At 35.9% G+C, this 14,588-nt stretch overlaps 1 protein-coding gene across 2 annotated transcripts in view; it reads right to left on the reverse strand.

Moving 5' to 3' along the window:
- Elovl7 (ELOVL fatty acid elongase 7) overlaps positions 1 to 12,028 on the reverse strand; it is a 30,419-nt gene extending 18,391 nt beyond the window's left edge. Inside the window, exons 1-2 of one of the 2 annotated variants that reach the window (XM_010626928.2) lie at positions 11,900 to 12,028; positions 3,015 to 3,205 (exon numbers count right to left, since the gene is read on the reverse strand). In XM_010626928.2, coding sequence (XP_010625230.1) covers positions 3,015 to 3,205; positions 11,900 to 11,963 — 255 coding nt within the window. In that variant the 5' untranslated portion in view covers positions 11,964 to 12,028. Of the gene's footprint in view, positions 1 to 3,014; positions 3,206 to 11,899 lie in introns of those variants that run through there. The other variant, XM_010626930.3, reaches the window with a different exon arrangement.
- Between the last annotated feature and the right edge of the window lie 2,560 nt (positions 12,029 to 14,588).

The following is a 14,588-nucleotide window of genomic DNA, read 5'->3' on the forward strand; positions in this document are numbered from 1 at the left end:
AGTAGAAACCAGTAAAAAAAAAAAAAAAAAAAGACTGATCACACAACAGACTCAGATATTAGTTGTGCTTTGGATTCACAAAATAAGAGAGCAAAATATTTGAACAATAAGAGTTTAATCTGGCAGGCCTTAATTCCAACACACACCCACAAAGTGACCTTAGAATGGTGGCAGGAAGAAAAGCCTGTTGATAAGTCTGAATTGTAATTCAAAGATTATATTGACATTCTTTTTGGAAAAATATATAGAGTGTAGTGACTCTCTTTTTACAAAAATAAAAAACAAAAATCAGTACCTGAAATGAAAAGAGAGCTTTAATTTTACAGATTTCAAATGTTAAATGGTTGGCTTAATTTAGTGTGCTGAGAAAATGATTCTCTTCTCTAATTTCCTATTTTGCAAGTCCCAGCAAAGGTCTTATTTCTCAGTACAATAGTTATATCATTTTCTGACATTGAAGCAGATTTTAATTATTTTTATTACTATTAAAGCTAAAACTAAAAAGACAATTTATTAAGACCAACTTGTCTTTTTAGTTCTAAACATAGAACTTGTAAGGTTGTAAGGATGACATTTTAATGGTGCCAAAAAAGAAACAAAGAACACTATAAACTTTGGTATTTAAAAACATACTATACTTTATGTAAAATACAACATTGATGCTAGCTAGCTCCTACTCTGAATTAGAAGACAATGTAACCACACAGTTAACTTGGTAAGTTAGGAAATACTGAAAATTAAGATGAAGAGAACTATAAGATATACATTTACCCCACAAAAACAAGCCAAAAGATCTTCCCAAAGGAACAGGGAATGTGACAAAAAGAAATATCAAATTCTGTTCCACAAGATCCTGTTGTCAGTGAGCACTCTCATTTCTTGTGCTCAGACTCACTTCAAATGATGAAATATTCTAAGCCAAGGCTATTTATTCAAACTGTGGTGATTAATTCTCCACCCACCCTAACTCAAACAAGGGCTGTACTGAAGAGAAGTTGTATGACCTGGCCTTCTGTAGGGTTTTTCCTGGTCTCCTTTATGAGTTTCTGACCAGTGCCAAGTATCTAGCACAGTCAAACAATCACTAGAAAGCATGTAAGTTAGTTTAGTCTACGTGTTTCTCTTTCAGCTTGTTCTCATTTGGCAGGATACTCTCCTGGATGTGTTCACTGTATAATGAAGCCAAGCTGCACACAATAAACCATGCTTCTGGATGTGTCATCTGCAAATGGAACACTACCTAGCTTTATAAATGTTTGTTTAAACCAAGTAGAATGTAATGTTTTTTTCTAACATTAAATTCCTTTCAACAATCTATCAAGCTTTCAACATACATGTCTATATTTCAGGACAGCAAAAAAAAGAAAGCCATTTTTGTTTGGAAGATAATAAACACTGAAACTAACATATATGCGAAAGTATTCCTGATGAACTGTTAAGTTCACATTTTTCAAACTTTCTTTTACAGAGTAATTGATAAAGGAGGAATCAAAACTGACTGGTTATAGTTGGAATCTTTCTAAGTCAAAGAAATATATATATATGGACATCACAATCAATGACAGAATCAGACACAGAACATAAGAATACCAGAGCATTCTGGAATCTGAGAGACTATTTGGTTCAAATTTGGTTTTAAACAGTAAGAAAAATGAGCCTAGAGAAGTTTAGTGACTTGCTCAAAATCAAGCAATTAGTTAACAGAATTGGGACTTAGTCAATAAACAAAAAGACAAACTAAAATTCCTCAGTGAACTGATCAGGTAGCTATGGCAGTGTCCTGGTCTTACTCCTGGTCTCCTGGCTTCCAAGTTTGTTCTTAATATAATCTAATATGTGACATCCTATCTGTAAAAACATGTTAAGAACCTGTATTTTCTTTCTTCCCCACTATACTGCTCTTTCCTGTTCAGTTGCTCATACTTAGAAAGGACAGTAGAGTGGCCTGTGAGTTAATTTTAGAAATAAAATGGAACAGGGCCAGGGATTTAGCTCAGTGGTTCTCCTGCTTGCTTTGCAAGTGCAAGGACCTGAGCTTGATCCCTGGTACCACAAAAAAAAAAAAAAAAAAAAAAAAAAAAAAAAAAAAAAAAAAAAAAGAAAAGAAAAAAAGTAGAATGAATAAACAGCAGAGTGAGTCCAGACTTAGGGAAGGCCTGTGAGAAATAAAGCCAGAGTAGATGCAATGAACATAGGTAATCAGGTAAATTTTCTGTTGGAATCGGGTTTGACGGATACATGTGGAGAGGCCTGGTCATCAAGAGAGGCCAGGGGACTGCAGTGGATTATCCTGAGCCAAAGTTATGACTCAGCACAACCTCTAATAGGAAGTAAAATAAAAAGAGGAGGGGGAAAACAGCCAGAGTCAGAAAAGAAGCAAAGAATCACTAAGAGACATAGGTGTGAAGGTGACTGAGACATTAAAAGCAGAGGGCAAAAGAGAGAATTGTGAATCTGCTTTAGGGTACTGGAAGATCCCCATTGCCCCAACAATAAAGAACAGTGTGAGTCTATTATTCTCTTTCCCTTCAAAGCCCAACTCAACTGAAGCCAGTCCAGTGTTGTATAGCTCATCAGAGCACACAGAAACTTAAGAGTTCTCACCATGATGATGACAACTCAGGAGAGAAACAGAATGAAACTCTGATGTCAGGTATACCTGCATTCAAGTACAGCCTTCCACAGATAAGTTATGTTATTTTCAGTTATTTAATTGCTCTGAGTGTGAGTTTCCTTAAAACTAATATTTATGTGCTAAGTCATCCATTAAAGATAACTATGTGCAAGCTCCTGGACTAGATGTTAATTTTTCTCAATACCTATGAAATATGCTGATATCCTCTAAGGAGTTTTTTATTTTGTCTATACATAACATTGCTGCTGTTAAATACCTTCTCAGTGAGCTCAGAATTCCTTAATTCTCAAAAGGTTACTCTACAATCATACCTAAAAACATGACACAAATGGAAAGACTCAGGCAAAACTCTCCCAATAAAAATACTGAAGACACTTGCCTCATAACACATATACACAGAAAAGAGTACTATGAAAAAATTGTACATTAACATCGCTTTCTTGAGTTCAAAGGGCTTTCGATTTTCCATGAGCTTTGGTCCCAGAGCGGTGACAAAGTAAACATAGAGTCCCAAGATGATGGATTGTGGCAGAGGTGAGGACATGAGGAACAAATCTTCAACTCTTGGATCTAAGAGAAAAATAATAGGTAAGTGAACACCCACACAGCCAAAAAGCAACTGACAGCAACCAACATTGCTCGGGGGACCACCCAGATTCTAGGCTTGACGATGGACATTAATCACTAGTACCTTTAAAAAGAATGACTAGCATCTTTTGGAAGGGTGATTCTAAATCACCAGATATATAGTGAAGCACTTCTGGACTAGAAAGAGTGATGCTGTCATCCTTTGGTCTCAAAGAACAAGGGTAGTAGTTACTAGAACTTGGAAGGAGAGTCACATGGAAAAAAACCTTCCGGAAAAGAATTGTGTTATGAACTAAATGTTTGTTTCCTTCCAAAATCCAAATGTTGAAATTGTAACCCCCAGTGTGATGGAACTAGGAGGTGCGACTCCTCTTGAATGAGACTAGTGCCATTATAAAAATGGATCCCACAAAACATTCCTGCCCTTTCCTACCATGTGAGGACACAATGAAATAGATAGCAACCTGGAAGAGAGCTCTCATCGGAATCTGACCATGCAGGCACCCTGATCTGGACTTCCAGCTTCCAGAACTATAAGAAATAAATTCCTATAATTTTCAAGTATTCTGTGGTAATTTGTTGCAGCAGGCTGAATGGACTAAGATGAGCTAGGAGTGTTAGCTGAGGGATTCGGCCAGCCCAACACAATTCTACAAATAAGGAGCCAGAGGAATAGATATCCCAATGCCATCCCCTCCCTTTCTTCAATCTCCTGAGGCTTTCCACTGGCCAAACCAGGAACCAGTGAACAGGAGAGTAAGTTAGCCCAGGGATATACATTCTCCTGGGTCTAGCACAAGGATGCAAAGCAGATCTGTGGGAGAAGACACCCAGCAATGGTTCATTATCTATCAGTTAGGAAAATATAGCCAGCTGTTAAAATAAATTTTAAAATTAAACATTAGGTAGTGACAGGAAAAGAGAATGGAAGCATTTATTTTGAGATAGAGTAAGGAATAAGAAAAATAAACTTTTATTGATTAGTTCAACACGGGGAATGAAACATAGGTCAAAGTTAAAAAATACTCCATGGGCTAGGGATTTAATTCAGTGGTGCTTCTGCCTGCCTTGCCAGCATTAGGTCCCAAGTTCGATCCTCAGTTACAAAAACAAAAACAAAACAACAACAACAAAAAAACTCCAGTTTTTGTACATAAATATACCATCCTTTTGATAAATATACTTAGACTGGGAATAGAGAATAAGGTACAAGACTAGTCAAGTAGAGACTGCTTATGATTTGGGACATTTTACATTTAAGGGTCCTATACAATATTCATATGGAAACTTGCATAGGCATTTGGACATATGGACCTGGATTTAGGAACAAGATCTGGGCCAGACATGGCAGATTTGAGGGTTGTTATACATTAATGATGAAAAGAAAAACAAGGATCTAGACTTAGGAAAAGCAGGTAGGGTAAAGTGAGTAAGTCAGAATCCTTAAGATCCAACATGCATGAGAAGAGAAGTAGAGAAAAAACAATGAAGATATCTGAAGATATCTGAGAAGGAATGTCTGGAAAAGTAGAAGGAAAACCACAAAACCACAACAATGAGGCAACCTGAAGCCAAGGGAAAAGTGAACTTTTAGAAAGAGTCCAAGAATCAAATGTAGCAGAAAAAAAAATGTGTAGCAAAAAATTCCATTAGATTTAACAAAAGTTATTAATGCTCTTAGAAAAAAAAAACGATTTTAGTAAAGTACCATTTGCAAAATGGAAAACCAACAAAAGTTTACAAACAGACGCTCTTAAAAAATAAAGTTCTAGGGCCAGGGATTTAGCTCAGTGGTTCCACCGCCTGCCTTGCAAGGGCAAGGACCCTTGATCCCCAGTACCAAAAATAAATAAATAAACAAACAAATAAATAAATAAAAATAAATAAAGTTCTAAATTTTCAAAGCACTTTTTCATATTAACGTTTGTCACAGTTTTAAACCTGGAAAAGCTTTAAAATCAGCTATCTGAGTATAGACCTGAAAACATTCATTCTTTTATTAGTACTCCTCTTTCCTTACAACAAGAGCAAGTTTCCTAGGATATCTGTTTGCCATGTGCAATTAAAATGGCCATAAGAAACTCTTGCTATGAACCTACATATCAAAGTGCCTTTGTAAATAAAAGTTGTCACAGAACTGGGGACCAAAGCACAGAATTAGAACTGATCAATCTTTAATGAATTTCTTCTATCAGTGCGTAACACAAACCTTAAGTACTTAAACTATACTAGGTCTGTCTTTTATTCTTTTTTTTTTTAATTTTATTGAGTTTATTGGTACATTTTAGGGATACAGTACAGTTACATTCATTGTTGGGATCTTGTACCTCTACATGGCAAGTCTTGGTTCTCATTTTTTTCCCCTTTCCTCTGCCCTCCCTTCACCCCCTCCTCCCTTCCCCATCTACAAACACTTTATTTTCATCTTTTCATTCTCTCACATTTTTTTCTTTTCCCTTTTTGTTCTTCCCTAAGAAACTGATACCAAAAGAAGGCCTCTACAAGGATGTCAACATCACCACTTTTGCATCCTTTATAAGCAATTCAAAGTTTCTGCTATTAATAGTCTTTTTATATATGGTTTAAAATTTAGATTATTTTTAAGTATTTTTAAGAGATTCTTTAATTAGAGATTTATTTTATTCATTCATAGACTCAGTAGGGAGAGAGATAAAATGATATCATCTTTCTGTTCTCTCTCGATAGTAGCAAAAAGAAAACATGCCAGGAAACGCATGCTGGGCTGGATGGATCAGGAAGATAAAAATATTAATTTTAAAACAAGTCATTTTTTTCCTGTAATTTAACATTTTCAGCACACACCTTTTCTTAAGATCCTGTGACTTTTAAGATCTACAAATAAAAATATTATTATGGGAAAGGCTGGTTAATGCTAATTGAACATTAGTTTCAAATAATAAAACAAAATACCCAGCTTTTAAAGTAAATCCCATTTGAGCAAAACTCTGGAGCTGGCCAATCTGTGTTGTGATCCTGGCTCTCCCCCTAACTTATATGTGCCCTTCAGCAACTGATTTTATTTCTCTATACTGTATTTTGTTTCCTGCTCTGTGAACTGGGCATAAAACAACACATATTTCCCAGAGGATTAAATGAATTAGATGCAAAGAGCTAAGTGCTCAGTGACCTTGAGCGCAGCACAATGACAGCCAGAATATTTAAAAGTCAAGAGGCAAAAAGTGACCCTGTTCCCACTGAATCAGAATCGGGTATCAGCATATAATTTTTCAAAATTTTCAGTTAAAAAAATGTACAAAGGACTTGAATAGATATTTCTTAAAAGAAGACATACAAACGGCCAACAGAAATATGAAAAATGCTCAACATCACTATCACCAGGGAGATGCAAATTAAAGCTATATAATGAGATATCACCTCATACTTCTGAAATGGCTTTTATCAAAAGGATGACAGACACTAAGTTCTGGAGAAGATGAGAGGAGAAAGGAACCCTTGTACAGTTGTGGTGGAAATGTAAATTAGTACAGCCATTATGGAAAAATGTATGCAGGTTCCACAGAACTACCATATGGTTCAGCAATCCCACCTCTAGGTATATATCCAAAGAAAATGAAATCACTGCATTGAAGTGATGTCTGTTTTCTCAGGCTCACTGCAACATTCTTCACTATAGACAAGACATGAAGTGAACTTAGAGGTGTCCAGCAGCAGACGAATAAAGAAAATTTGTGGTGGTGGTGGTAGTGGTGGTATGTGTCTGTAATCCCAGCTACTCAGGAGGCTGAGACAGAAGGATCACAAGTATAAGGCCAGCCAGGGTAACAGCAAGATTCTATCTGAGAATGATATTTAAAAAGGGAAGGGATATAGGTCAGTGGTAGAATGCTTCCCTTATATGCTTGAGGCAGTGGGTTCAATACCCATTATGGGAGGGGGGTAGATCCTGTACTTTGCAACCAAATGGATGAACAGGGAAGACATTATCACAATATTATGCTATGCGAAATAAGCCAGGCACAGAAAGACAGATATATGATCTCACTCATATGTGAAATCTAAAACATTAGAACTCAATGAAGAAAAGTGTAAAGGTGGCCGCAGGGGCTGAGGGGAGAGTTGAAAGGAGGAGACGTTCATCAAAGGACACTTAGTTTTAAATGAGAACCAAGACCTTTCATGTAAAGTTACAAGATCCCAATAATGAATGCAACTGTACTATACTATATACCTAAAATGTACCAATAAACTTAATAAAAAAGTTTTTTATTTTATTTAGGACACTAAGTTTTAGTTGAACAGAAGGAATATGTTTTTTTGAGATTTACTGCATGACATGGTAACTATAGTTAATGGTATATTGTATAAGATTTCTAGCAATGCAAATTTCAAATGTTTTCATCACAAAAAAGGTAAGAATTTGCAATTACAGGTATGTCAATTAGCTTGATTTAATCATTCCACAATGCCTATATCCATTGAAACATCACTTTGTACATCAGAAATAAAATCATAATTTGTCAACATACAATTTTTTTTTCAAGCTGCTGAGATGACCTGATGAGCTGTTAAGAGTTACGAACCAGGGCTTTGGTGTGTGGCCTAGTTCTCCTCACCTGTACTCAGGGCTGCTGGAATCCTCACTAGGTGCTCTGCTGTAGTCTTTTAGGTGCTTTTCCCCTGCCTCTTCATCCAATCTACCACATTAGCTCTGCCTCAATGTGCAAGTAAAAACTTGCAAAGCTTTAGTGTGATGCTCAAGACAGGGGCTGTTGTTCACTGTTCCTACCTTCTCTCTCGGCAGCAGCGCACCTCTCTGAAAAGTGTGCACTTCCATGTGAGGTAGCAGACCTCTCTCCATGAGTCACCTATGGATCAGCTGTGGATGACTTGATATGGGGATTACAGAGTGGACTTCTCTGTGACACTGAAAGTTAATTCTTACTCATTTTGTGATCCCACAAGTTCAATCAGTTCAGAGGTGAGTGCTCTCTGTTTTCCCCACAGATAAAAAGCTAATGAAGGAGGGAGAATTTCATGTATCTTCCATCTGGCATCAGAACTGGTTTAAGTGTCCAAATGGAGCCAAGACGAAAGCAGAGGATGAGAAGGCAGATCAACAGTCTGCACCCCTGACAGTACCCAAATTCTGATTTATTATTAGCTTAATATTACCTTTCTATGAGTTCTACAGAGGATAGGGAAAGCACAAAGCTGCTTACACATATAGAATATTAATGAGCTTTTCCATCAACTACTACAGTGTTCTCTTCTTAAGTAGCATGTACTAGATCAAAATGTATACCCTTTAAAATTCCAAGTACTGCCTGGAATTTAGCTCACTGGTGCCACTCACTGCCTGCCTCGCAAGTGCAAGGTCCTGAGTTCAATCTTCAATACAAAAAACAAAAAATATTCCAAGGACCAACAAAATGAAGAAGCTAGAAGAAAAAGGAAACATGTGCCACAACTACCTTTTGAAACATTAAAAGTTCAAATGGCATGTTCCATTTTCTTGCAAAGAAAGATCACAACCAAGTCTGGAAACTTATTACTACTGTCCAAATACTACAGAGAATTGCTTTTTAAATTATTGTTATTATTATATATTTTATATTATTATTATATGTCTGCTGTTTACAATCATCTTGAAGAGCACTCACTTATAAATACCACAGCTTCTTTTCTTTTTTTAATGGTTTTAATCATTAAAACCCTTTTCATTTCTCCATAGCACCAAATGCTACTATAGCATTATTTCAAAATTTGGCATTTGTATCTAAGAATTATAATAAGTTCTCTCATATCTTAAATATTAGTTAAACCATTTTAAAATGTTCATAGTTAAGGAATTTTCCAAGAGATAAACTATATATGCCTCCCACTTCTCCAGCAATGAATAGCAGCAAGCTTTCCCAAGGTTATGCAAGATTAGGGCCAGAGCCAAGAATACACTTGAAATTCTTGGCCCTTGGTCATGCAGAAGCAAAGTAAAACTGGACCTCCTGATTACTGATGACTCTCAGAGATCAATGCCACACTAAGTAGAAGAAGGGGAAAAAAAAAAAACTCTCGTTATACCCGGCTGGATTTTCATGAAGTTGTAAATCTCAATATAAAACCCTCTTAACCCTGCTAGATCATGAAATTTTTAAATGTAAAAAAAATAATAATAATAATTTAAAAAGTGATATCCTATATTAAAAGTATTTAAAGATGAAATCCTGTATCATCTGTGACAATCACCACTACTATTTGTATTGGGACACTTTCCAAATTAACAGAGCGTTTTGTGCACGTTATCTAGTATCTGGTAAGTACTATTCTCATTTTATTTCACTAACACAGAAACTGAGACTCAAAGACAATATATAATTTGCTAAAGATCACCTGGTATACAGTAGCACAAGACCTTAAATGTAAGTTTTCTCAATCTACATACCCATGCCCTCTGTCCTCTTTCAAGATTAAAGTTAGCATAACCTCAGATATGTGGTATTTCCTCTTTCTTCATTGACTTTTTGTGGCACATCTTCACTGCACTGTTTGTAGTGGTTGCCAGGACTTTCCTATCTTAACCACCTCTCACTCTTGTCATTACTATCTCTGATCTAGTACTACTCAGCTTTCCAGTTAAAGCATTCCTAATAAAAAGTAAAAACGTTGATCTGTGTTTAAAAGTGGAAGTGAAATTCTGAAATAGGTAATATTACAACATTTTGTACTTCTAGGAGAGTGTTAATAATCATCACTATCTAAGTCTATCTGGCTCTTCAGTGAGGACACTGATTGCCTAACTTGCTTGGGTTCCTGCATTTGAGATAGTGAACAGCAAGATTTAAATTACAAGGGAACTATTCTGCTGAATAGCTCTATTTTTAAAACTACCCAAATTTGCTTGGCACCCATGTTCAAATAGTTTAAGAGTTTAGTGAGCGCAATATATCTTTACTTTGAAAAGCAGTAATCAGTATTTAAATTAAGCAATTAAAACATAAGTATTTACATTAAATAATGAATTTATGAGGACTACTGTCAACCTTTAGAGTAAGATGACCACAAAAATCTATACTGTCGCTGTATTATTATGACTAAGGGAAAAAAATAAAGTAATATGGAAATAGTCACTTTCTATCCCTACCAGTAAAGCTTATTTATGGGATGCTAAAATGTCCTTGGCAACTCTCAAGGACAAAACTTTGGAGACCTATCTTAGTGAAATAGAATTGGTTTTTAGCAGTCTCATGAAAAGGATGTCAATCTTGGAACAAGGTGTCTTCGCGGAAAGCACTATAAACTGGAACATAATTTATCTGTGTTAGATGCCAAGAGGTGGCAATTTTCCTCCCAAATTTGGTGGACACAAGATTTCTGATTGATGTGTGAGAAACAATCTAAAATGGTGAAGATGGTGGTGAGTATGTGTAATTCAAAAATATTTTAAATATCAGAATACTCATTATAAGAAGAAAACATAGGTTTTTGTCTTTTCTTCCATCCACTAACCATGACCTTGGAAAAGTCACATTTCTGAGTATAAATTTCTTCAACTATAAAGTAGGGTATTAGTTTCAATGATATCTAAGGTCCATGTAAGCTCTAAAAATACTCTGATTCCCTGCCTATTTAAATGTTTTTAATCTTTGTTTTACATTTAAAATTTTAATAATAATTATTATTACTATTATTTTGTACCAGGGATCAAATTCAGGACCTTGCGCTTGCAATGCAGGCAGCAGCACCACTGAGCTAAATCCCCAGCCCAACATTCTCAACACTTTAACACATACTAGCTGTGGCTTAAGAAATATAGACTGTCGGAGATGAGTAAATAAAATTACTAGAGAATAGCTCAATGACAGAACACATGCTTAGCAGGTACAAGGCCCTGGGCTCAAACACTAGGACCTAGACAAAACAAAAACAATCCAGGGCTGGGGATGTAGCTCAGAGGTGCGGTGCCTGCCTGGCAAGAGCAAGGTCCTGAGTTTCATCTCTGGTACCAGAAAACAAAACAACAAAAGACAAAACAAAGCAAAACAAATACACATACACAATCAAAACAAACAAAAAAGCCTAATTCTACTTCTCAGAAACTGCTAACCTCCACAGAAGACATACATATAATGGTTTATAACTTGCTTTCTTTTAATGTATTTTAAACTTCTTGCTATAGCATTAAATGTTCTTCTGAAACACTGATTTTTTAATGAATGAACAAGGCAAGAAGGCCGGCATCTTAGAGTCACTCAGGGGTGTTCAAGAAAACACTCTGCTCTTTCTGATATCCCTCTGGGGGCAGCAGCTCTCCCATTTAGGAATCACCATGGACAAAACTGCGGTTGGCAGTAACCCTAATTTTCCTTAGGAGCATTAAGACAAAATCAGACCAAAGAGCACTGTCCCTGTAAAATCATTTTTAATGGTTACTAAGATGGAATGTTTCATCACTTAATAACCAGTTTCCTTCACTTCATATTAAGCTATTGTCACTAAATAAACACTATAATGAACATCTGTGTAGACTATCTGTGTATACATCTGTACCGAAACCCGTGGCACTTCCTCCTTGGTCACCAGTAATAAGGGAATGTGAAGTTGCAAAGTCTCTCATTCTGTTTCAATGAGATCTTCTTAAGGTGGCAATTTGACATACAGAGGAAAGATGCACCTTGATTAAGAACTTCAGTCACTCACCAGCATCTTTGATCCAATTATCATAAAAATGTACGGTCCTCGATGTAAGATCACTGAAGGCCATTTTCCACGTGATTTATAGGTCCTTCTAATGGATTCTTCAGTAAAACAAACCAGAAAGGAGTTTATAATCTATAAATGCAAATAAAGATAAGCTTTTAGTAATACAATATTTAAAATGTTAAAAATTTAATAGGAAAAACTGGCAGAGCAACAAACTTCTACTGAAGGTAAACACATTAGTGAACTGTATTAAAAACGGATGCTATTGCAAACATTTAAGCTTCTCCATCCTTCCAGGGACACTGCTAACTTCACTGAAAAAGGCTGACATTTCATATACAAGACACAAAAGGAGTAAATGATTCTAAGAACCTTTGTGGGAGTATCTCCCTTTTACGGCAAAAACAGGTGAGGAATGGACTACACCTACCATGGAATGCTGAAGTAAAAACCTAGGAGAAGAAAGCCTAGAAGATATACAAACTTCAGAGAAGGTACAGTGCTCCTGGACTTGGAGCTTATACTTAGGCCCATTAAGGCCTTCTATGTGCAAGTGGGACAGATGCAGAAAAAATCCAGAACAACCCACAAAAGCCAAGTAGAAGCTGCCTACTTTATCTGGACAAGTTGACAAAAATAACTTCTTCTCTGAAAGATGACTACTGAGGAGAAACTATTACATATTCAAAGATGTTATAAATCTTCAGTAATTGAAACACTGCAGCCTTAGCAAGTGAAGGGACAAATGAAAATCAAGAAGAAATGCAGAAAGTGCTGCTGAGACAGACAGTAACAGCAGTATGGAGAAAAAAGGAAAAGGCAACCCATGGTGGCTCCTGAAAAAGGGACTAGAAGGCCAGCAAAGCCAGGGCAAGGCAAGAGGTGGGGTTGGAGGTGATGGGAAGAACCTTCCTTGTTGCTGGGTAGAGGTCTCACATTCTTGGGGTTCTGTCTTCGGAAAATCAGAAGTCAGATAGAATCTTAGTCCTCACTGTCAGGTAAGAAAAAATCTCTGAGGTAAGAATCCCAAGACTGCTAGGTAAATTTTAACCTAGATATTAATCTGTGTGCTTCGTCCATTGTACATCCATTTCTAGCTGGAACTGGCCCCCCATCATTTAAACAGAAACAAAATCTGAAAGTGGTTTTGAGTGCCAGACAAAACTTTCAGTGTTTAAATTCATTCCTTCCCAATGACTTACTAAAATCAGAAACTTTAATGTACATTAAAATGTGAATTTAAAAAGTAATAATTTGTTTAAAGCAGGATTTCTCCATCTTTACAATACTGACATTTTGAGCCAGATGATTCTTATTTGTGCAGATCTGTCCTGAGCACTGTATGTTGTTTGAAACCAATGCTGACTTCTATTTTCCAAATGCCAGAAATTCATCCTCAACCACTGAAACAACCAAAAATGTCTCCCAAAATTGCCAAACTTCTAGATCGCAAGTGTTCCAAATTGTGACGCACTGTTTAAAGAAATCTAGCAACATCCAAATAGAAGTAGTTTGCCTCAGACTAATCACTTTAGCAACTGTACACTTATTCAGTGATGCCATTATTCAAAACAAATTTTCAGCTTTTCTCTATAATTTCAGAGGTTTTTAGAATTTCACTTACATGACTTTATGGGAAGAAAATCTTTGTCTATTGTTTACAAAAATCAAGTTCATATAAACTACTATGACCACTATGGAAATCAATATGGAGATTCCTAAAATAACTAAAACTAAAAATTCCACTTGAGCTAGCTATTTCCCTTCCAGGTACCCTTCTGAACAAGGTAAAGATATCATATTACAGTGATACATGCATATCCATGTTTATGGCAGCCAAGTTCATAATCGATAAATGTTGGAAGCATTAATAGATGAATGGATAAAGAAAATGTGGTATTTACATGAAAAATAGTACTCGATCATAAAGAAAAATGAATTTGAGTTGCTTGTAAGAAAACGGATGCACCTTGAGATCAGAATGTTAAGTGATCATAATGTATCTAAGAATCAGACACACAAGCTTAAATACTGCATGGTTTCTTTTACTCCTGAAACCCAAAGTATAAATAAAGAGCAAAATACAAGGGAGATCTCTGTCAAATCAGAAAGGGATCAAGAGATAGAGGAAGAGGAGGGAAAGGGGATGAAAAAAGGAACTAAGATGTGTTATGTATCTGCACCGACTCCACAAAAGGAATGGAAACACTGTGTACTGCAAACTTGTACAAAAAAATGAAGGGGATCAAGAAATTGATAGACAGTTTCACTATCCTCTCTATCCATTTCTTGAAGGGCAAAGGGATGAAAATAAGGAATCAAGATGTACTATGTATATGTATCACTTCCTCACAAGGAATGTAAATATATGTACTAAAAATTTTTTCTAATTTTTTAAAGTTTAAGAAAAGAATGGTTTTGAAGATAAATGGATCAAGTTGAGCCACACCTTTATCAGGAGGGTGGCAACAGGAGGAGTGGAGCTTCGTTTAGTGATAAAATTTACTATTAACATTTTTACTGTGTGTTTTATAAAATGAGAATTATTCCAATGGAACAAATCCAGAAATATTAAGGGTGCGGAAATATTAGTGGGATAAATATAGAGTAGCCTGAGGTAACTATTTAGAGGTAACACATTTAAATATGTACATGCAAAATAATTTAACACTCATCTTTTTTTTTT

Source organism: Fukomys damarensis, unplaced genomic scaffold (assembly GCF_012274545.1).
Source record: "Fukomys damarensis isolate Sample0158 unplaced genomic scaffold, DMR_v1.0_HiC HiC_scaffold_1, whole genome shotgun sequence".
Lineage (NCBI taxonomy): Eukaryota > Metazoa > Chordata > Mammalia > Rodentia > Bathyergidae > Fukomys > Fukomys damarensis.